Source organism: Dermacentor andersoni, chromosome 1 (assembly GCF_023375885.2).
Source record: "Dermacentor andersoni chromosome 1, qqDerAnde1_hic_scaffold, whole genome shotgun sequence".
NCBI classification, from domain to species: Eukaryota; Metazoa; Arthropoda; class Arachnida; order Ixodida; family Ixodidae; genus Dermacentor; species Dermacentor andersoni.
This window is the reverse complement of record NC_092814.1, coordinates 38,701,299-38,726,374: the sequence shown is the minus strand read 5'-3', so window position 1 is coordinate 38,726,374 and position 25,076 is coordinate 38,701,299. Positions and strand designations below refer to the sequence as shown.

The 25,076-nt window shown below is 42.0% G+C and overlaps 1 protein-coding gene across 4 annotated transcripts in view; it reads right to left on the bottom strand.

The window, feature by feature from the left end:
- The window catches only part of LOC126545252 (coiled-coil domain-containing protein 186-like), a 142,087-nt gene that overhangs the window by 92,448 nt on the left and 24,563 nt on the right, over nt 1-25,076 (bottom strand). For all 4 annotated transcript variants that reach the window (XM_055061332.2, XM_055061331.2, XM_055061333.2 and 1 more), the window contains exons 5-8: nt 20,671-20,790; nt 16,451-16,654; nt 8,076-8,162; nt 381-523 (exon numbers count right to left, since the gene is read on the bottom strand). In XM_055061332.2, the coding sequence (XP_054917307.1) occupies nt 381-523; nt 8,076-8,162; nt 16,451-16,654; nt 20,671-20,790 (554 nt within the window). The remainder of the gene's footprint in view (nt 1-380; nt 524-8,075; nt 8,163-16,450; nt 16,655-20,670; nt 20,791-25,076) is intronic.

The following is a 25,076-nucleotide window of genomic DNA, read 5'->3' as shown; positions in this document are numbered from 1 at the left end:
GCTTCAGAAAGCACAAAAATTCAGCCTGGTAGATCTTGCTACATGCATTGTAGATTTGCTGTTAAGTTCAAAGGGCCATGATACTTATTTGTAAAAAAATTTTATTTTCAGGTAATTATGCATAAATGTCCCCATTTTTTTTTGCCTACTCAACCTTATTTTTTTATCAATGGTACATTATGCAAGCAAGTATCAGCGTGTCTTAATCTTAATAATGCATTTTCAATGTTCAAAAGAATTTATTATCATAATTTATTCCAGATATCTGCATAGCTCAAAGGTGCCAAACTTCCATTTACTACAGGGAGTTAATGAACCTGGTCTAGTAAAAGACACCTTAGGGCACCACAACAAATATGAAAATGAGCAAAAAGGCTTACCTCTCTAGCTGAAGCTCTACATTCCTCTTTTCATCAAGTTTCCCATTCAGGTCAACAATCTCCTGCTTTAAGGAGTTGAGTTTTTCCTTGAGCTTGCTCAACGTCTGCTCGTATTCGAGCCGTTCCTTCTCTAGGTTGTGTATCTGCATGCAAATGTGTACAAAGTACGGCTTTCATGCTTGTCCACCTTGTCCACTTTTATGCAGACAACATTGTAGTTAGTGGGGCAATAAAAAAATGTGCATATCAGCAAATGTTTGACTTATAATGAAAAATCAAGAAGAGAAAAAAAGAACAGTTTTGTTGAAAGCGAAGAACAGTGATAGCAATAGCCAATGCAAATATGGACATACTAATGCATACCGTGACCTTTGACAACTTCTGAAAAAGAAATTGCACGGTTTATAACTAGAGACAACAATGCGTAATGTGACATTAGCTGTAGGCTTCACATGCCCCAACCAGTACCCATACTTTAATATGGAGGCAAAAAGTCTCATTTGAAACAATGTGTCCAACACTGGGTAATTTCATAAGGAATTAAAAGACGCACAACCAAGTGTATTTGCATCTGCAAAGCCCCAAGCCCAGCTTGCATTCTTTTGTATACCTTTTTGCATTCTTTTGCATGCCAGGCATTTGTATCCCCTAACTTTAGATGTGCAAAACTTAAAACTCTCTACTCCCTAATATCTCAAAAGAAGAATATGAGTGCTAGCTAGCATATTGAAGAATAGAACTTTAGTTTCACAAGAAAGCAACTTTTAAAAGTATGCAAAAAGTACAAGTTTGAGGAAAGTTAGAGCAAAATTTCAAATACTCCATTTAAGGCCTGCTTATGAAAGTATCACTTTTCTGAATAGAGTCATGAGAACGAGGCTAGAAAAGTTTTAAATCTTCGATTGCAAATTGAAGCACAAACAAATGATCGCAACCTCGGCACAACATCAAAACTAAATGCTGGAGTCTTTAGAAAGTGCATAATGAAGCGGAGTAACGCAAGCCAATTTTGTCGATTCATTATTTTTCATATGGCCGCAACTGGCAACCATTGCTATACTGTGGGCGCCACTATAGTGGTCAGTCTGTCAGTGTGGTGTTCCTCGTTAGCCTCTCTAACCTCTAAGAATCACATGTGTTTTGCTTCTTGCTTTCTTTTCTATCTTTTTCTCGTGCCTGCATTACGTTTCGTTTTTTTCCCCTTCTTTCTTTCACTGCCACAAATTTTGTTTACAGACTTCTTTTAACACGAAAGTGTTTTATGCCAGAGTCCACAATCAACTTCCTGTGGCGGACGTGATGTTGGAGGCGGACACGTAAAATATGAATTCTTGACAGGGATGGTGCCAACAAGTGTAGCCTGGTGTAGGTAGTGTAGGTAAAGCCCCTAGGTGTAGGTGGTGTAGGCCTTCTGCTGAGGTGATGATGTAATTTCCGCACATGGTTTGTCTTTCACGTCTGATTAGCCTGCGACGCATTGTCACCTACGGAGTGCAGCTTCAACATGCATCAGCAGTGCTTACACGCCGCCTACTGCTTTGTTTGCGGTGGCACCAACTAAGAAAACTGCTACACTATGTAAACTCTACAAACTCTGCCACTCGCATCCCTGAAGCTGAGCATGTTGCAACTGAACTGGCTGCCCAAAACACTACAGAGACAGACCAAAATGTTCGTACCTTCGCCGAAGTGACTTGGCAGCAGGACACTGCTCGCCAACCATTCCCATATCCATTGGCAGGACAATTTCACCTCGTTAAAATGAGTTTTTAAATAGATGAATCTCTATGGGGATTTCAAGGGGAATTTCATTTACTTTGTTAATCCATGATTTCATTATATCCAGTTTCGTTGTAATGAGGTTCGAGAGTAATGTGTTTTTCCAAGATTATGTATAACCAACTGGCCCCAATGGCAGCTCTACTTCACTGTTCAATTTGTGAGGCAAACAAGCAGGCCACCTAGCTAGCTCATGCACATAAAGAACGAATGATAAAACAAAATTAGCAGTGCAGAGGAGAAAGAAGAATGCAGATATACGTATAATCTTCAGTAAGGGCTGCACCCATGTATGTCATGCAACCCCGACTTGGCAGCCCGAAATTCGGAAAAAGGAAATCCAACCGAGAAGCAATCGCATTCAGTGTGCTGATGCACCATCACATTTCACATTTCGATGGGGGTGAAATGCGAAAACACACGCATACTTAGATTTAGGTGCACTTTAAAGAACCCCAGGTGGTCAAAATTTTCGGAGTCCTCCACTACGGCGTGCCTCATAATCAGAAAGTGGTTTTGGCACATAAAACCCCATAATTTTTTTAAAAATTTTTGTTTCTGTTGTCTTTTTTACAGTTTCAAAGGCACTTCAGGCTATAGTAAGAGCACATGCAAAGTGCTCATGGCACAATTAGTAATAATAATTTTATTTCTGCCTCAAAAAATACAGACAGGGGATCTGCAGAAAAAGCTGTCCTAAACAGCTTAACTCGGCCGCAGCCCCGAAATACAAAGCAGCAGAGACAGGCAATCTCATTGCAGACATGACAGCTTCATGGTAAAAAAAAAATATAACGATATAGCAAGAACACAAAAGAACCAAACAAAATCTTATCTGCACTTACATGTGCACAAACCAAATTACTTCGTCAGAAGCGTGATTACACTTATTTAAGACAATCGTCAAATAACATGCATCAAATAACAGCACGAATGACACAGAATAATGGACAAAAGAAAAAATAGAACAAGGAAGACATCCTATATTACGCTTAACTATACCTAAAGATTACGCAGTGGTATATTCTTTTACATATGAATTGCATATGGAATGTATATCTCGTTGGGTACAGGTAAACAAGTTGATGTTAGCAGATTCGTACACGTTAGGAAGGGAAGAAAGTGTGTGTTGGAGGCGCTCTTTCCCCGTATTGATGCGAGCTGTTGGCACCAACCAGTTTTCGGGGTGTCTGAAAGGGTAACTCTTTTTATTTTCTTGTAAGTTTGCTAGATGCCAAATGTGACTTATATTATTTTTTGTTTCTATTTTAAAATGAACGTTGAGCCAATACTGATACAAATCAAAGATTTTGATTATACCACTTTCAAGAAAAAGCGTTTGGTGGTGGTCCCATAATTTGCATTAAAGACATTGCAAAGAGACTGTTTTTGCAAAATATAAATTTTCTGTAGACAGGACGGTGTTGCAGTGCCCCATACCAGCTCGCAATAGTTAATGTGAGAATAAAATAATGAGTTGTAAAGAAGCAGTTTAATTGGCTTAGGAAGAATTTATCTAATGCAGCCAATGGCGCCAGTTATTCTTGCTAATTGCTTGACAACTTGGTCCCCATGTGCTGTCCATGACATAGTTGAAGAAACTACTACACCAATACAATTAAAATGATCAACTGTTTCTATTTGTTTGGAGTTAAATATGATACTTTTGTGTGGAGAAACTGGTTTATTTTTCGGCCTGAAGTTTACCGCTTTTGTCTTTCTCTCATTAACACGCCTAATATTAGATTGGGATCATTTTTCCAGGGAGATAATCATCATGTTGCATGATTGTATCAGTTCGTGAATGTCATTTTGGGAGAAAAAAATGCCTGTATCATTTGCATATATTATGAATCTGGCATTTGGGATAATGTTTACAATGTCATTAAAGTAAATATTGAAAAGTAGTGGTCCTAATATACTGCCTCGTGGGACACCAGAATAAACAGGTTTTATTTCTGAGTATGCATTATGTATGTCAACTGTTTGTTTCCTTTTAGACAAGTAAGATTGTATTAGTTTTGCAGCCTGTCCTCGAATTCCATAGTACCATAGTTTTTCCACAAGTAATTCATGGTTTACAAGATCAAATGCTTTTCAATTCGCAGCCTCATCCCAGTACCTCGAGGATCATTCGCATGACAAGTATCATTCGTCAGTTCTCATTCCGAACAGTGGCAATCCATAAAAACTTGGCATGTGTTGCTCATGTTGCTGTGAATCATGGTGGGTGCAAATGACCTCAAATGACAATTAGATGCTGTAAATTATTGTCTGCTGAACTTCGAATTTGACGTGTCTTTTGCAGAAGGCGCTACACTCGTAAACTTGCATTCGATTCTTACGTTCGTCTGGCATGTAGTGGAATGTGAAACTCAGATGGCATTTGATATTTTTTCCACTGCACAGCCATGGTGCCACAGTGGTTCAGCTGAAGGTACCAGCAGTCTCAAGAATACCACCGACACATTTGGTACTGAGCTACGTGAAATCTTGTGAAAGTGATTGTATCCCCGAAAGTGAGCGTCCAAGAATACCTCTCCATGGCTCACGAGATTGCACCTTGACGTACCTTTCACGCCAGCGCTATCTCATAGGCCACGACCACCCTTACACGCCTCTGCGGGTGACACAAAGGAGCAGACGACACGCACTGTGATCAACTGCGGCATAGAACTGCGATGCTGAAAGATATGGGACTGGGCTAGCTGGCAACACATAGTATCAGTCAGTTGGAAGTCGGTGCTTGTTTTTGTCCCCATTGACTTTATTCATGCCAAAGTGCCAAATGGCCCATTAAGTAAAAAAGCCGGTGGCATCTATAGCAGCAAAACAGCACCTAGATTCCAACTAGCTGGGACGCCACATCACGAGCGCACCCCGTCGAAGCAGAGTAGACGAAATTAGGGTGCCTCAATGTCCTCCTCACCCGCCACTCCTGTAGGGAGCAGCGGGCGAGGAGGACATCAAGGCACACTAGGTGAAACGGTGTCACTGCAACGCGACATCACCGTCGATCTCGAAAGCCTGTGTTATCGGTGTGTTCCTTGCTCGACCAAGCACTCGCCTGCATTTTAACTGCACCTCGGTAAAGCCAAATCAAAACATGCCAAGTATCTCAACGCGCTTGCTTAGCTGTCAGAAGTTCATAACTTGATGGACCGCTCTGCGGCGTACAATCCGCCTCTTTCATGGCGCGACGGCGCATGTGCCCTGCCCTAGCGGATTAGTCGCGAAACGTTTTGGAAGGGTCGCGCGCGTGGTTGCTTGCCGGAAAGACCCCTGAGAAAAAAAAAAAAGCGCTCGGACGCACGCAGCTGCAAACACTCGTGCTGTGCATCGCGTTGAAACTCTACTGGTAGCTCGACGTTGGTGCGGCGCCGAAAATGTGCGTAGCGTAAGACTGCAACTTCACTTTAAGAGAGAAAGCGGCCAGGGCATCGTCCGAGTTCTCCAGACTGCACAGTGAGCCAGGTAGTTGCCGCCTTTCATGAATGGCTAACCAATTTAGCGAAAAACCCATGCGTTACACTTGGGCGACACTTAAGTACATCACGTTGCTGACGAAGTCTTTTGGAGCGTCGGTCCTCACTTGCTGGTGGTGGCAGCGCGTTCCTGACTGCACATACTCGTAAGGCGCGGCCACACTGGGTCCATACGAGACTGACAAGACGCTCACTCCAATGATTGACTGACTATTGTGTGTCACCGAAACCTTTTTATCATACCAGGTTAACAACGACGCAACCGACGAGCGCGAGTTGTCCTGCGACAGGCTTTCTTGTCGAAGGCACTGGCAAAATCAGCGTGCCAACTATCGTTCGACCGAACCCCGTGCAATCGGCCGTCGAACCGACAACACAACAGCGACAGCGTCTTCGTCTGTATATATAATTAATCGTGCTCAAAATGAGTAAAGCACACCTACCAAGTTGAAATGCACAAACTTTAACCCTCTCAAGCCATGCCCACAAAGTTTGAGCCAATGTTGATCCTGTTCAGCGAAGGTTAACCTGGCGCTGCCGAGTTCGTACACTCGCTACGGGCAGACCTGAACTGAAATGTAGGCAGTTAGGTCGAACGAAATTGCTTTTATAGTTCAATTCTGGCCTTAGCGATTTGAAATCAGCTACACTTCACTTTGCATGGCACGTACACAATAAGCGGTAAGCGGCGACACAGCACTGTGCCAACATCTGTACGTCACCGTACCTGTAGGCTCATCTTAAAATTTTTTGTGCGCAAACAAACAGGGACGAAGAATAGGGGCAACACAAGAACTTCGTCCCTGTTTGTTTGTGCACAAAAAGTTTTAAGATGAATCTGTTCCAACTAGGCCGACTCGCAGTTATACCTGTAGGCTGTCGGCCGCATTCGCTACGTGTATGGTTGGGCCTGTACGTGTTGCTTTGCGGACACATTTCTCAATTTCAGATATGCACTGTTTGCTTCTGCGTCGAGCGGCAAACTAGAGCCCGTGTATTCGGTGTACAGCATCATAAAGAACCGCCTCGCTCATTTATACCAACGCCGTGTGAGCGATGGCATCCGTGCGTTTTCGTGAGAGAACAACAAGGCCTACAAATGAGCACTTATGCGAGCACAGTTTTCTCTAATGATGCTCTATGGCACGCTAAAACTGTAAGCATGATGGAGTTAAAGAAAAGCGAGAATGAGTTAGCAGCCCGTAATATATGTATCTGGATCACAGTTGCCGTTGTTTAAGTGGTTCGGCCGCTCATATTGACTCGTTTCAGGGTGTAACAACATGGCACATATGTGCAGATATGCATGTTTTGCTACATTTTGACACTATTTCATATCCGCGATGGACCTTTTTGACGATATTTGACGATAACAACGACCTGCGGCTATAGATGTCGACGTAAACAAGTGCACCGCTTTAATAAATTCGACGCAGAAGACTGCGCTTGAAGATTTTTTGAATATGTGAAACGCCTAAATAATGTGTAAAAAGAATATAAAAAGTGATGTCCAAGTGCAGAAATCAGTGACAAATTCCAAGGCAGCTGTGCCGCCAAACGGAACTCAGCGTGCCTTTATCGGCTGCACTGTTCGCAGATCAGCGCACTCAGGCATGCTCACCCAGCAGTCATTGAGTGCCACGTGCCGAAGAAGCCATTAATAATGACTCGCGATCCACAAAACGCACAACCGATGCGCACTCAACGTGGGCGCAGGTACACAAATAAACCGGCGAAAGCCTCGGGACCCTTCCAAAACGTTTTCAGTGGCGTGCGGCAGAGGGCAGCACAGGAAAATGAAAGAGGCAGATTAGACATGAATGCTTTCGCGTTCACAACTTATAAGAAGTGCTTAGGTGTCCTCGGATTTTTTTCTAGGTCGCGTTACTTAGGGAATACTATCACTTTTGCAAGACAGCGTTTCAGGGCATCTGGTGCAATAGGCGTCCTGCTGTTGGTTCTGCCTACTGGCTTTCAGCCAATCAGTGTCTGCTGACGGCAACATCACTGAAGCTATATCGATTCACTGAGAATGCATTTCTGTGCTATGAAAGTAGCACAACGCTGCAGCGACGCGATGTTGGCTCAGGCCAAGTGTGCTGGTCTGCCAATGCGCTTTCATGCGCATGGCATATTAAGATTGACAAAGCTGCACTTTATATGTGGTTCGGCGCTGTATTCTGAAAATTTTTGGGCAGATATATCCAGAAAGAAAGGAAAAGAAAACAGACACTTTTACTTGGCATTTCTGCCACTGAAGCCTGTGTGCACGGGGTCAGATGGTGCAAGTTTCAGTAGATGCTCTCGTAGAGACACACGGACCCTTACTCCACGAGACACTCGAGGTTTTTCTGCATAGCTTGATACAGCTACATACAAATAAAATGCTGCAAAAAAAAAAAAAAAGGAAAAGAAAGCAAACTGCCCTTACTTTCATAGTGAGGCTGTTGTTCTCATCAATGCTCATCTTGTGTTTCTTCTTGAGCAATTCCAGTTCCTGCTTCATTACATGGTACACCTGGAAATAAATACTGTATTTCATTAAGAGCAGGTGGTGGCCCAGCTGCAATATTGTTCTGCATGGTTGACCAACAGTTGCCTTGCTGGCAACAAAGGAAACATTGCAGTTGCAAAGTGCAAAATTAGCCTTAACGGCCAAATGAAACAAAAATTTCAGTCACTCATTCCGAGCGTTCCGAACATGTTCGACAAGCCTACATGCACTTTCCAAATGCAGTCAGCCACAAAAACTGATCAGTGGAGGTGACGATGATGATGATGATAGGCGGGTACAGAGCATGAGCACATAGGGCCTAGCATATTCTGCCAGGAACACTTTTTATCACACCTCTTCAAAGGCATATTTCAAGGCAGAAGATGGTGCCTAGTATCATATATCTGCATATCTTTTTTAAATGTATGAAAAAATCTATGCAGAATTTGTGACTAGATTATGTACAATGAGAAAGCTCCAACATAGTTCTTTGGATATGCATGTAGATAAAGAAGCCTATATTTTTGTTAAATCTATGCATATAATGAAGTAAAGACAACATCAGTGTAAACTGCAAGTCCTTGTGTTTTTTTTTTATGTTGAGCTTGACATGGTTATTCATTACAACAGAGGCTGAATGGAAGCAAACTAGAAATTATTTATAGGCATCTTAGACAGTTCAGTGAGCTTTATTTCTTTCTCCTTTCGTTGATATAACTGGTATGATGACACTGTGTCAATCACACATTTGCTTGTACAGTGCAAATACTCATCTTTGAAAGGGACACTAAAGGCAAATACTTAGTCGACGTGGACTGTTTAAATACCATTCCAGAAACCTCACAACACTTGTTTCGTGCCATGAAAAGACTTAGTCTACGAGAAAATTGCATCTGAAGGGTCCGAATACCTTTTTCGAAATTCAAATCTCCCATCACCCAACCGGGGTAGTGGTGACATTGCATATGCCATCACCACCCTTTGCTGCCGTCGGTGAGTAAAATGGTGCCCGACAGAAGGTGGTACCAACCAAGACAGGGCAGTGGATTTCCGCAGCAGGTGCGTTTTGGTCAAGTGGTGTAGATCGCTTGGGCATCCCGTGACATCGCATGCAAGTTGAATTATTTGCTACTTGCAGTTTGTGCGAGTGTCGCGAGCCAGCAAAACCAGCGCAGCACTACACGATAATGAAACTACTGAAACGCGAAAGCATGGGCAGCGCGAAGTCGAGCGAAAACGAAACATTTCGAATGTCCGCATCGTTGTCAAGGGTAATTGCAATAAATTCTTTTTTTCTGAAAATGAAATAGAACTGGACAAGTAGTATTTATTTCATCTTACAATACAAGCATGTTTTCTGCAATGAGTAGTTGAGTACTAGTGACAGAATTTAACTGAGGAGTGCTTTTGTCATCAGGCAAGTGCTTGAATGTCCCGGGGGAGTCTCTAATCATGTCCTGCATTTACCTCAATTTCTCAATTATTAAGGCTCTTTTCCTGATAATATTGAAGCCTTAGAGATTCTCGAGTACTAAGCTATCACTTTAGCTTGACTTAGCGTTTGCCTTTAGTGTTCCTTGTAGCCTGCTAGAACATAGCACAGACAACATGTATGGTCACAATAAAGCCAAACAAGCTATTAACTGCATGAAACATAGCACCTTCTTTGAAGATACTCTGTTCCCTCATCTGATTACCTGATGTGCTCACAGCATATACATTGACAGCAATGATAATCTTAGTAAAAGTTTAATGCAAACACAGCAGTAGCCTTAGGTATGTTACATTATTTGTAGCAGTTCAAATTTGCAAGGGCACCGAGCATGCGTGCAACACACTTTTAACAAACGCAATGACCTGGATTGTTTGATCCAACCTGAACATGCACTGGACTATTTTTAGTGTTTTACTGTAGCTGTTTTTCTTCAGCATCAAATGATAGGCTTTCGCAGTTAATTTGTAAAATTCTTACATGTACTGTTAAAACGAAATTTTATATCTACTACACTATTCAGACATATTCTCATATAAGTGTTTTGCTGAGCTAAGTATATAAATTGGTTTTTAACAGCGTGAAAACACAAGAACATGGACAAACAACATATGTGGTATTGGACACACAACTAAGTTTATTGCGATGGGAACATCACTGCTTGAGGGACGCACCAAAACACTGAAACAATAAATATAGAGAAAATGATACTTTGCATGACATGCACATGACTTATAATGTGCATCACGTGCTATCAGCAGGGTTCTGAACCAGAACTGAAAAGAAAATGTTCAAACAAACAAACAAAGCAAGCAAGCAATTATAAAGTGCATAATGTCTCCATGCAAAACCTGTGATGCATTACACCCTACAGGACAAGCAATCCTGCCAAAATGTTTAGCTTCCAAACAGGCAAACAAGCAAACATTATTTTCCCATAAACAAGAAAGGTATATATTGCGTGTTCTATTTTAACAAAACTTTACAAAAGACTGCTTGTGGCATTTGCACAAATCTACTCCTTGAGCTGGATTACTTGAAGATTACATTACATGTTCGATCAATCAAAGTCCACAATTGAATAATCAATAAAGTTTCCCTATTTAACTTTTTAATGAATCAATTTAGCACACACTGAAATTTACAAATTGGGGCCAGCAAGCTTTTAAGGCATGTCTACTCAGCCGGAGTTCAGAGGCTGGCACCAGTTTCAAGATATGCATTCTCAAATTGTACAATGAAATGTCATGGTATACCAGTTAGATGTCCTGTGCTGCTTAAGAAGGTGTTCTCTTTTAAAGGGCCCCTCACCAGGCCCCATAGCAAATTTTGGTTATACGCTGGAAGTTATGTGTTCTCTAGGGAGCATTCTGCCACAATAATTTTTCAAATCGGCTCAGTAATAGTCGAGATATAAATATTTCAGTGCCGTGAACCCATGATTTCAGGAGGCGAGCTCTGCTGCCAAGCGAGACACTCTCTCCACTTGCCCCATCTAGCCTCTGCAAGTGAAATTCCTTCCCTGTGTTCTTTCAAACCGGACTTCGAGGATCGCGTGACAAATACGTTACGGGCCCCGCCTTCATTTTTTTTGCCTCCTCGTTTTTTTTTGTGGCGCGGCACACTTCCGCTGACGGCGTCACATGCGAGCTGTTGTGATTGTCTTGTTTTGCACAGCGCACGATTTTGCGCGCTGTGCACGAAGACACCCGACTAATGGTATAATTCAGTGCTAAGCGAATACTGAGGCAGAATAAGCGGATCACAGAGCATGATCACGTGCTGGAACATGGTAGAAAATGGCATAGTTTTGATACCTGCGCATGTGACTGCACGACCGTGGGAACAAGCAGACGAAGCGGGAGCACATCTCTCTTGCTTCGGTGCGAAGTAAAACAAAAAACACGCAGACATTCCGTTTATGTGTTTTATTATTTCTCTAAACTTCAATTTGTCAATTCAAGCAACAGATCACACAAATAGCAGAGGTCGCCTTGAATAATTCTCGAAGTCACGTGTCACCATGCGTGACGTCACAGTGCAAACACATGTACGTAGGCGCACTAGCACGTGTACGTCATCCTCCAGCTTGGAGCGTGGCGGTCGCGAGGAGAAGGGAGAACAGTGTTCGGTTTCAAATTTCAGATCTTTCCGCGGCGCATAGCAATTAATACTTTCCAGACACGATCGTTATTGCGCAAGGTATGCTTTGCGCTTGCCAGCTCAAAATGGCCAGACCTGGTGAGGGGCCCTTTAAGAAAGTAAGTGGTACAGCAGTGCATTTTGCGAAAACTTTGACAGCGCTTATCTCAATACTAGTGCTAGTTTAAAAACCATTTCATGTGGACAACCCTTGACAACTCCCTGGCTTGAATTTGAGAATTGCAGTACATGCCTTAAAGGGCCCCTCACCAGACCCCATTCCAAACGTTGGATATAGTACACTGGAAGGTGTAAAACACCATCAAGGCAGTGCTTAACTGAAAGAATGTTTTCAAATTGGCTAATTATCGTAGGAGATAAAAGAAATTGAATTGTCCTGTCATCATACCACCTGGAAGCGAGTGCGGCTACCAACAGAGGTATTCTCCCCCTTTGCCTCGACTGGTGTCCACAAGCAGCATTCCTTCCCGGCTTTCTCCCACACTGGAGCGGAGGGACCACCTCACCCTCATGTCCATGTGCTTTTTTTTTCTTTTTTTCACCTTTTTCGTCTTTTTTTTTTCATTCTCTTCTCTTTCTGTTTTGCTGCTCAGCATGCTTCCAGTGCACTCCACGTTGGATGAATAACCGAGGTTGCATGCCATGGTTGCTGACGTTTCAAGTAGTGTATTTGTGTAGAGGCGTTTGTGCATGTGACCTTGACTTTCTCAAAGTGCGGCTCCGTTGAGAGGAAGAACGTGCGGCCTTGTGTTTGAAACTTCAACTGTTTTTGTGCCATGCAGTCGTTTCATACTCCGCAGACACGATCGCCACAATGTGATCTATGCGCCACGCTTATTTGTTTGCAATGTCTAAACCAGGAGATGGGCTCTTCAAAGTGATCAGTTAAGAAGTTAATTAGTGAAATTAGCCATTTATGCATTTCAATTTCTCATGCAAGTGATGTCCGTGTCTTTGAGTAATCCAGTCAAGAAGTAGAATTGTGACAACAAGAAAGAAACATTCAGGTTTTAAGTTCAAGTAACTCATCTTCTATGCCACTTTTTATTTCTGCCTTAGGCATCATGCCACAGCCTTGTTGCTAGGTGCCATTACCATCTCAATTAGGTGTGCGCATGGTCACTACGGCATAACATGTGCAGAATTAGCACCAGGCAGAATGATAACTGAACTCATTAAGCATAACAGCACACTCAACCATATAGCTATCAGTTCAGTCATGCCAATTGATCTGCAGAAAGGAATCTGTATTTTCAACATGATGTCATAACATGTAGTTGCTTCATTCCTGTGGTTTTTAGTGTGTACTGTTACAAGGTCAAATGACTATGGTAAAGCGGAGGGCACCAGGACTGGCCGACAAAGTGATCACGAAATGAAGATATGGAATGAGACACTCAGCTCTCTTAAGATAGCAGCAGGAGGCAGGCATTTTAATGCAGTGGCCTTGTGAAGTATAGAAGCTGGTGTGTGACAATGCAATCAGCAAGACAAAGAAAGAAATGCAGCTGCCTAATGGACAGGCATTCTGCATAGTTACTTTAGTTATGCTGGTGATGTAGTGGGAGACCTCATGGCATCACATTACCATGTGTGTGTGTGTGCCACAGTGGCACATCACCGGCTCTTTATTAAGGCTAGCATCTAGCATTACAGCTCGCACTTTGTACACATTTGTGTATATAACCGATTTGATTTTGCCAGATCTGCTTAATCAAACAAGAAAAAAAGGACGATAACATATGCACGCATCCACGCACGCACACACACACACACACATACACGCACAGGCACACACACACACACATGCACTCACTCACATACACCAAGCTTTGAGTAAATTGAACCCTCTGTACACTATTTACTCTGCAATTACGAGGACTCACCAAAAAAAGCACAAAGAATCATTCTTTCACCCAGACTTTCTTTCAACTGAGTCTACAATGCTTTGGAATAAAATTACAAGTGTGAACAGATTTTTCAACAGTCTATCATGATTTATGACTGAAGGGGTAGTCACATCACGCTGGGTGAGTTGTTGAACAATAAAGTGATAGATATGAAAAATACTAGTGTTATGAAGTGATAAGGCAGGGAGCTCCACCCTGTATGCAACAAGCTTCCACAATAGAAAGTGTAGGATGATCCTTCAATGAAATATCCACTTTGTTCAGTTATGTTAGAGCTTCTTGTGTTGCCACTCTGCGTCTGTTAAGACTTTCGAATAAGCCCTGAAGGATGGTGAATTTCATTGGTCTCTTTTTTTGCAGCTTAAACAAGGCTTCACCTTCCCTTTTATTATGTATTTGACTTCATCAAATGAACTTATGTGGTTTATTCTCTCTGAACCAGAACAAAAAAATATTTGGTTCAACATACTGGTAATCAGATGACATAGAGTTCAAAGCTGTGCAAGTTTGGACATGTCTTTGCTCCCACAACAGGCTTGCAGGAATGAACATGAAACAAACTGACACACCAATTTTTCAGACCATATTTTGCAGGCCCACACTAACCTATGATGCACTGAAGGAGAAAGAAATATAAGCGACGGGCTGCCAACTATAACTCCGAATTGAAGCAGCTATTTTACTTTTCAAAAAGACTAAGCCTACATAAGCAAACTCTTAGTAGGCATACACCGAAAAGAGCATCAGCTAAGAGCAGACCTGAAAAGGCCTCCAAGTATTTCCAAGTGCTATATTTAGTGTATGCTCTTTGCAGAGACTATTCAAATCTGCAGAAGTTGACTTGAAAATGTTACAAACTTTGATATGCTTGATTCATGTTAGCAGTGCGATAGAAACAGAGTACAAAGGGGAGACACAGACACCACAAATGCTGGACTACAACTGAAATTTACTCAACACCAAGGTACAGTCAACCACGAAAGTTTACAGTCCACGGAATCTCTGAAAATGTTCAATTTCCAAGCAGCCTGTAAAGCCGAACATGACAATGTTGTTCACATATACAGGCACAGGCTGTAAATCTGAATACTAGGCTGCGTTGTGAGGCTGCGCAGATATTCAGCTTTGTTTCAAACCTTGTGTTCCGTAAAATTTTTTGGTTGACTGCACACATGCAAGAACCCTTAAAGGCATAGAATTTTTACTGTGCATGCATGCCACTCATCCTGTGACTGAGGTATACTCCATTTCTTTCTGTGTGATGCCAAAAGACATGATGCTAATGCAGCTAGCACTTTTTTTGATGCTAAATGCTTCAAAGACCAATCTTCAGACATGTGCGTGACACCAAAAAGCGGGTTGCATTGACATCTTAGACAATGATCAGCAAGATGCCCTGGCCCAGCTATTGCTTCTAAATGTGCGTGATGTTCACTCAGTCTATCATTTAGGCACCTTCCAGTCTGATCAATAATGAATTTGCCACACATCACACATCTAATTTTATGCTTCATGTATGTTTGCGCAACATGAACACATTCTATTGTTTTTTTTTTTTTCCGAGATCCATACTAGAGCGGAATGATTTCACCCAGCTTGTAACACAACGGATGAATTTTTAGAGCTGGCACAAAAGGCAGTGTTATCTGTGGTTTAGTTCTTATATCCTAATGAGCTTGTAAGCATATCACAGTCATGTTTTCCCTATCTTTCCCTAGCTTTTGCAGTGCTTTCGAGGGGGATTCCCACATGTTCACAACAGTCTAGAGGGCGTTATGGCGACACTAAAGGGGCTCTTGGAAAGGCCTATAACCCAGTTATATGAACATGCTCACTCAGGACCTACTGCAGTTACTATATTCACCACATGAAAGACTTGATGATGATGATGACTGTGGCATTTTGTAGCACAAAGGTCAAGTATGGCCAAAGAGCACCAGGCCAGTGCTAATGAATTCACAGTGGAGCAATGAATTTTGGGAGGGAGGTGCAACATAGATGTAAAGGGGCCTAAGAAACAGTCACTGTAAAGCGCGTAAAATCTATATGTAATAAGATTATGGCAAGGACTAATGGGGTGCACTATGGACACGAAGGATACATTGTGAAAGAATGATATGATATACTAAAATACCACATGAAAGACCTAACCACAACGACTTTGTTAACCGTGGTAGCACATATAAATGCAGTAAAGGCCTTCTTGAACTGAACTTGACAGCGGCAGGCTGCAGCCAAGGTTCAGCTTAAATGCGTTTAGCATGGCCATGAAACTATGGTAATAACCTGCACAAGCACTCATAGAAATGCAACAATGTGATGTATATTCTACACGAGTAATGGTAGTGCTCTTCTTTTTTTTTTGTTCTGTTTTTGCTGCACGGCAAGACATGGCAGTTGTGCCCAACAGCTTGAATGGAGCAAGATGCTACAGCAAATTAGCGATTTTGGTGGGTGGCAAGATCATGGGGTTTGTACCGCTAGCCATGAGAAAATGTGGGCGAGAAATTCAAAACATAATAAAGTGACTCATAGTAGCCTTGCTTCACATAGAAAAATATTAATCTGTTCAGACAGTACATATGCACGTTGAAGATGATTAAGTCTACTTGTTTCCTTCATTTCCATTGTAAAAGGGCTCTCCAAAGGCAGCTCTCGGAAAAGAAGTCGTAAACGGCAGCCTTTTACCAAGCAGCTTAGCTCTGACATGTTACAAGAGGAAACTGAATTTGTAGAGTCACACTTGCCTCCTCCTGGCTCTCCTTCTCCATCTTCTGCTCCTCAAGTTCAGACAACTTCTCCTTGAGCTGATGATCCAAGGAAACTGACTTAATCTCCTCTGACTCCTGGTAGCGCCTGATCATCTCCTGGCAGTCACGCCGCACTTGCTCTGCTTCCTCACGCAGGTCACGCAGCCGCAGTTGTGCTTGCTCCAGCTTTGCCTGTGTCTCCTGTGTGTAATGGCAGAGGAATACCAGCAAAAGTAGCTGCAACATGTTGAGGTCTGTTCATATCTTAGCACCTATATGCAACAGTGATGGTTGTTTTGAACTAACCTTGCATTACTCTCCTTTACTTTTTCCACAATAAACTACTGTTGAAAAGTGTAAACAGCCAGGAAAAGTAGTGCCATCCTTCTTAATTGATACCAATTATTCTTGCTTTGCTTTATGTTTAAAGATTAATTCAAACTTCAATTTAAGAACTTCTATTTAACTAAGTTTTCTATTAACAAAAATTTTCTTGAGTGCTCTAATATGCTCTCATGTGAGACACTGCATTGTTGCTCTTAATTTGGCAACATAATTTTGCAGTGCACTCTAACTCGATGTTTTCACACATTGTATATGCCCTACAGCAATTTTCAACAGGAGCCACCTGGAAGCAACAAAGCAAATTGTGCTACTGTGTCATTTATTGACCTGGCACACTGTCAGCACTTTTGCAAGGTTCGATTGCTGCTTAAGAGGAGGTGGTAGGGGTACATGGGTCTTGAAAACCAAAAAAGTAACAAGAAATCTGTCTTTAATTTCTGTGATTTCTTTATCTAAATATCATGGCTAACCTGCTGGCAATAAACTAGCTCAAAATGACATCTTGTTGAGGAACAAAACACTGTATTTAAGATTCAAAATGCTCAGCTTCACCCCCGAAAGCACTGAAAATGACGCTCATTGTGGTATTTACGATTCCAAAATGATTTATGAGAGCCAGGCTATCTTGGTCTCATTCGAAAGAGCATCTTCCTGGCTTGCTTTCCTATCAAAGGCAATCCTTCAATGCTGCTTCAGAAGAAAGCTACCTGGTTTTGTAGCTTAAAAGGTATATTTCTGCACTTTTATTAGTTTTTTGTATTTTTCTAAAACAATTATTTTTGAAAGTCAAAAACTTTTGGGAACAGCACTATCTCTTTGCTACTTATTCAATTCTCCTAACTTTTTTGTTTCTTGAATGCTAGAGAGTCTTAAGAGTGCAGAACCACTATTATGTAGTGTTCTAGGAGAAGGCAACATTTCAAAATCTTGTAGAAATAAACAAAAATTAATATCTGCAATGTTGCAACTTTAGAATTTTATAACTTCATCTAAAATATATATACTAACATTAAGATGACAAGTTGCATCTTTGGACATTCAGAGACATAACTGCTTAATTTTAGCTTTCTTGCTGCAGTACATGTGTTGCAATTTACCGCTCAAATTTATAGTTCCAAATATGCTTCACTTTTTGCGGGACTGACTTATAGAAAACCTAATTGCATGTTTGCAATTGGCTCACAAGATGAATATTTGTTGAAAATTTCAGGTTCTAGAGTAAACAACAAAAATGTTTTTCCCCAGAAGCCGAGTTTACGGACGCCTGTGCACGTGCGATTTCGAAACTACGAGCCCAGAACCGTTTATAAATCGTTCTATATTGAGTTACCCATAGCGATGAGCAAAACGCATCTATCGCGAAAACCCTTTCAGTGTCACTGACGTACCTGGATGCTTTTTTGTTTCTGTCCCACCATGTCACTGATTAACAGTCGGCATAACCTTTGTGTAGAGCGCGGGAATGGCAGTCACCGGGCTGCTCCGGAGGCAGCCAGCAACATCTAATGGCAGCTGCTGGGCTCGAGATAAGTGTCTGGGCACACACAGCCGTCGCATCTAGTCTCGGGCCCAGCCACTCCCATTAGACGTCGCTGGCTGGCGACGGGGTGTTTCAGCGGCCGTCGTTCCCACGCTGTACAAGAGGGTGACGCCGACTGTACTTACACGTTCTCTACTCTCTAGTGAGCATCATATTAATAGTGCATTTGCCATTATCTGAGTCATTTTTTTTCCTTCTGAAAAGCCAAAAATAAACTGTTGTGCTCATTTTTATAACACTTGAGAAAAAAACCCGACACTGGGGGTGCATCCCCTGCAAGAAAACTGGACACTGAAAGGGTTAAAACACCCAATTGGGTTAAACACCAACTCCTATGACCAATGTAATGGTGACTATGCTCCAACAGAAGAATCTGGCACAAGCATTTTACTCTAGTGCCCAGCTTTCATAGGAAGAAATAAACTGCACTTAAAAGTAAATCAGACATGAGGCACATCCATGGGTGTGATTCATGCATCCCAACACACATGGTGGTGTTTTCATGAAAGCTGACTTGTTTGCATAAATTTGTCTAAATTGATTGAGCAAGCAGGGGGACTTCTTTAAATTGCAGTGCGAACTTTTACTCGTAGTAACAGTTTCGATGGGCAAAATAGGGTGGTCTCACACCCATGGCACTTTGTTACCCCCAAGGAAGCAATGATGGCTTATTGAATTTCACTGAGCTCCAATAAATAAAGTGTAAAAGAAAGATACCCAAATGCATTGTAATCTTTGCAGGCTGTCTAACTCACCATGCATTAAAGAAAGCAGGCTTTCCTGCTCACTACAGCCACTTCTTTAAATTCCACAGTGGCTTACACTTGTAGAAATATATCTGAGAAGCTATGAAGAGGATCTCAGATGCAAAAAGCTTGCATGTTCTGGACAGAGATTATAGCTGTAGAAAATGGGTCGCCGCAAAGATCTTGTTCACTGAAACTCGCATAATGGTGGCATTACAATCTGCATTACATTTGATATCTGTTGTATGGTACCTCAAACAGCCTCTTTTTCAAGCTTGTGTGTATAGTAAGGCTACCACTGAAGACAACACATATATAAAAGTTGCTTTCATACATCAAAAAATTGAAACATATTCACAAAAGATAGGATATAACAGCCTCTCATTTGAAAGTACATGTAGTTAATGTCCTTTCACCATGCACAACCAATGCAGACTGAAACAATTTTCATAAATTTAGCCTCAACATCTTCCAATCTACTTCCAAATTCTGACTAGCAAAGTTTTTTGTATCTGTTTATTGCATAGAATTCTTATTCATATGCACGAATTGAAGACTCAAAATATGCTTGCAAAATTTATTGTTGATGGCAAAGGCCACCTCGAAAGGATGAGATGAGGCTAAAATTGGACAGAAGAAAAACTAACAGCTGGTTTTGTAGAACACCTACACCATTTTTTCTAAAGTTGACTTTGTAAAATCAGAGGTATTCATAATGGTAACAGCATGAACAAAAACAATGACAGAGTGAAAGGATACAGGACGAGCGTTGACTGACAACTAAGTTTACTGAAACACACACACATCAACTTGTGTGTGCTCCAGTAAACTTTGTTGTGGGTGAGCGCTCGTCCTGTCCTTTCACTCCGTCATCGTTTCGTTTGCCCTGCTACCATTATGAATCTATACCAACTGGCCCAACTTTCCACTTTAATACAATAACAGGTACTTTTTCTGCAAGGTACAAAATAAAGTGGCACAGGTTCCGACAATAACAGCATGCCATCTTCCTATGAATGTGACCCATGGATGTGATCAAAGGAAAGTAACTGTGAGCAAATCCCCAGGCTAATTCACAGAGCTACTAAAAAACTTCCACCCTCCTTACTAATCTTGGTATGTTCCTTGGCTACATAGTTTGACTATCTAATAGTGAATAAATTATGGCATTTTACCTGCCAAAACCACAATTTGATTATGAGGCGTGCCGTAGTGGGGGACTCCAAAATAATTTGGACTACCAGGGGTTCTTTAAAGACCACTTAAATCTAAGTACACAGGTTTTTCACATTTTGCCCCCATTGAAATGCGGCCACTGTAGCCGGGATTCAATCCTGTGATCTCATGCTTAGCAGCCCAACACCGTGGCCACTAATCAGGGCTCAGGCAAAAGTACAATTCCCACTGCACTTGTTGCATCAAATCAGACACGCGAAGATAAATAATGAGCTGCTAAGCAATGAGCTCCATTGAGGAAACCAAAAGGCGCGCTGTTCCCCCAAAAAACTCTGTTAGTTCAGGCAAACTTAAGTATAGAGACCCAAATTATTTTTCATACAAAGGTACTGCACAAAGCACACACTCACCTTGTGGGCATCCACCTCAGTCTTGAGTTTATTTTGAGCCCATTTGATCTTGATGTCTCGGGAAGACAATTCCTCCTTGAGCCTCTCCTGCTCTTTCTGAAGCTTTGCCATGTCTGCTAGCTAAAAGAACGTAATTCCCATCAGCTTCCTCCCATACAGAAATTCTCAAACATCCCTTGGTATGTTGTGTGAATACCATGCATACTCAACCGGCACTGTGTAATTCTCGCATACTTGGCTATCATTAATACTACTTCACCTTTCCGGCGAAACTGCAGCCTTTCTCTCTCTCTCTTTTGTTTTTCTTTTTCTGTGAGTCTGAGTATAACCGCAGTTGAGCAAGACTGATGTTGATTCTGATTTCGAGTGAATCTGGCTTGGCCTCATTTCGGTTATTGAGTGAATTATACAGTGTTCCCCAACTATCACGTACCAAGACTTAAAAAAAGAGAAGTCGCGTTACTTGAAGAAAACCTAGTGCATATTGTTTTCAGTACAGTGGAGTAGCCATCAGTAATTGTTTCGTTACTGAGATTTAATTCGGTAAATGCAAGTAATTATCTAACTCGAGAAGTACTGTCCTAATTTTCAATGTGTCAATGAGGCATTTGCAGGCACCCAAAATGACATCTAACAGCGGTGTTTTCAGCTACGTACTAATTGCGTACAATTTTTTCTGACTGGCAAAGAAATCTCATTTAGTATAAAAAATATCACGTGAGTACGCTCCTACCTGCATCATAAAGCAGCGCCCTCAAATAAGATGATTGAAAGTAACTGCATTGCCTGTCGCAAACCTGAAGAGACAGCACATCACCTTGATAATGGTACAGAAAGAGCACCAACAGCAGGTTTCGTGGCTTTGCAGCTATTCCTTCCTCTCATTTCTACATCACACTAATTATCCGTCTCTCAAGGCCGACTGATCAAATTGAATTGATAACCAAAGCCCCTTGATAATGGGGCCGAAGCACACCTCTGACCACGCATGAAATGCGAAAAGCAATGAATGTAATAGACATTGAATGTTTCAGGATCCCGGCTTTGCTCGCACTGCATCCAAAGAGTGCGTGCGAAGCTATATTTTGCGCCAGAAACTTGCTTTGGACCAGAACCAAATTAAAGTGACTGTTTTATTTTTCATGACGGCATATAGGTGCTGCAAAAACAGGTTCGTGTAAAAAAATAAAAGTGAAATAAACAGATTGGGAAGCGACTAACATGTAGAGAAAAGGCAAAACCGATGCGTTCCAGAAAGTAACTACACCACTTCTAAATGAGCTGAATTGGCAATCAGGATGTCTGGGAAAAAAAAAGGAAGACGAAGAACAACAACAACCAGAAGGTTTCAGTGTGCCCTTATTATCTATGAATTCGTAAGCTCTGTTGAATGCCAGCTGCTGCCCCGAGGACGTGTTCGAATAGGTCTCGTTTTGCATCTACGCAGTACTGTGTCCATTTTAACACATCTTCAGTGGCATTCTTGATGACCGACGCCTGAATTATACGGCAGACATCCATTATCCTTGCCTCGAAATAATCTGATGTCCGTCTCGATCAGGTAAGCACAATCTTTCACATAACCCCAAAGAAAGAAATTGATTGGAGGGAGGTCAGGTAACCTAACCGGCCAGCTTACAGGCCCATGCCTTCCAATCTATTGTGCATGAAAAGTCTCATCCAGCCAGGGTTGTACTCGGCTGCTGCTGTGTGCGGGTGTTCCCTCTTGCTGATACCACAGAAGTGGAAGACGTGACAGCGGGACTTTGCTGAGAAACACATCCACCACTCCTTCAAGGATTTTGTTCACGTAACGCTGTCCAGTCAGCGTGTGATCGAAGAAGATGGGACCGATTATAGCACCGGCATAAATTCCTAACCACACATTGAACGACCACTGGTACTGGTGCCGACTGTGATTTACCCAGTGTGCATTATAGTCACTCCAATAGTGTGCATTATGCAAATTTACCTGGCCTTTTCCATGAAAATTGGCTTCATCTGTAGACATGATGTTGCTCAATATGTCTGGTGACTCGTCGGCTTTTGTGAGGACCCAATTCGAGAAATCTACACGATTCTACAGGTCCCTCTCTCTTCTAAGCATTGGTGCTGGTTAAGTTGGTACGTGTGAAAGGCCGTCATTTAGAATCCTCCAAACTGATGACTTGGAAATTGGTACTTGGGCGGCCACGTCCCACATGCTAGCATGAGGGTTTGAGGCCATAAATGGTAGAACATTTGTGTGTATACGCTAGGACTCAAAGATGGAGTACTCCGCCGCTGTTTCTTGAAGCTGCCGGTTTGTCTCAGGTTTTCATAATTTCTGATGATAGTCGATGCGTTTGGTCTACCGCCACAACTCCATGACTCATATACATATTTGCGGCCTTCCTCTTGTCATTTGCAGCTCCTAATGCAAGAATTTTTACCTTCTGCTGATTAGAGAAAGACATGGCGACTGGGATGAAACAAAACACACCTTTAAACATTTGCGCCGACGTTGCCAATTCGCTTTTGTGGTGATAGGCTTCTTGGAAAAAAAAAAGGAAAAGAGAACATCTGTGCACTTTATCTACGCTAAGCCAACTGTTATCACAGCTTGTTTCTAACTAACACCAAGGTGGATAAGTCAGAGGGAGCTTGTTCAAGGGTGCTGCTTTATTATCTGGGTGGGAGCGCAGTCACGTGGTTAATTAATTAAATTATAGAGTTTTACATGCCAAAACCACTTTGTGATTATGAGGCACGCCGTAGTGGGGGACTCCGAAAATTTAAACCACCTGGGGTTCTTTAACGTGCACCTAAGTCTAAGTAGATGGGTTTTTTCCCATTTCGCCCCCATCGAAATGCGGCCGCCATGGCCAGAATCCGATCCCCGCAGTCACGTGGTATTCTCCATATTTCGCGGGGTTTATTTATCAGTCGGAAAAAAAAAATGAGTACGCAATTAGTACTTCGCTGAACATACTGCCGTTAGATGTCCCTTGGCTGTGCCTTCAAATGCTTCATTGACACTGATAATTAGGATAGTATGTCTCGAGTTATATAAATAATTACTGTTACCTAATTACATCTCAGTAACTAAAAAAAATACTGGCAGCTACTCCACCGTACTGTAAACAATATGCACTAGGTTTTCTTCGAGTAACGCAACTGCTCTTTCTTTAAATCTAGGTGCATCATAGGGCACCCTGTACATATTAATGGGCTTTGCATGCAAGTGACAATGTTTCCATCTCTAATAAATGTTGTAAATTATTAATGTTTTTTTTTCATGAGTTATGAGACAAACAACATTCACGTTCATTTCACACACCATTGATAAAAGACTCTGCCGAAGGCGTCATTGAAGTCTATAGGTTTCTTTCACGGTCAAAAAAGCATGCAAAGCAATTTGAAGTGTGGTGAACATACAGCAACATATTCATTCCTAGGCATAGGCTATCCATACCTTTAGAAATAATTTTTAATTGGCTGCCTCCACCTCTTTCAAAAATATAATAAACTTTGTCCTGTGTGTATATTTAAATATATTGTGTACGTGCATGGTGTTTACAGTGGAAATTTAAAACAATGTTGAAGTGAGAAAATATGGATGAGGCAGGTGCTGCTGGAGCTTCTAATGCGTGTGTCCTCCTATTGTCAGGATTTGCAGAAATAAAGAGAAAGTATGAATTAAAAAGCATGCTCATCTGCGCCAACAATGATGAGTTAGCCAGAACAAAATAAAGGAAATAAAGAAAAACATCGCGATCGAGCTAGTTCCTTATCTACCGCACCCCGACATAAGGAACATTTAGTTGGAAACAAGCTGTGATAGCTGTTGACAGCATAGATAAAGTGCATAGATGGTATTTTTCTTCCTTTTCTTGCCATAAAACCAATCACCACAATCACCACAAACAGCGGTCAGTTGTTTGTCCGCCTCTTCAATGGGTCCCATCCACCTGCGAGGCGACGTGGTGCTACCGGAACCCATCAAGGACGTTCTCTCAAAGGGCCCAAAGTTTGCCGTTCAACCTAAGCTCTCCCCGCCAGCTCTTCTGGGTATCGTCAAGCGCGTCTCCAAGTTGGCTCCGGAAAGTGAAACTGACCGCTGTTTGTCCGAAGGCATCAATGGTTTGGTAGCGCTCTGTGGTGTGTTTCTCTCTTCTGTGTGTCTCATGAAAATGTTGCGCAATCCAACCTCTAATATGCTATACCAACATGCTCAGTCGTCAACCTTGGCAAGTTTCATCTCCACTTCAATGGGCCCTTTTAATTGCCTTTCTGTTCACGCTACCCTTCTCGTGAGATTGATTCATTGCCGTCGCCATCTGCCGAGCACGAAGCCTGGCCTTCCACATACAGATGAACCAGCTACCTCCAGAAGTACTACTTCTCTTCGGGGGCTTTGCACCGTC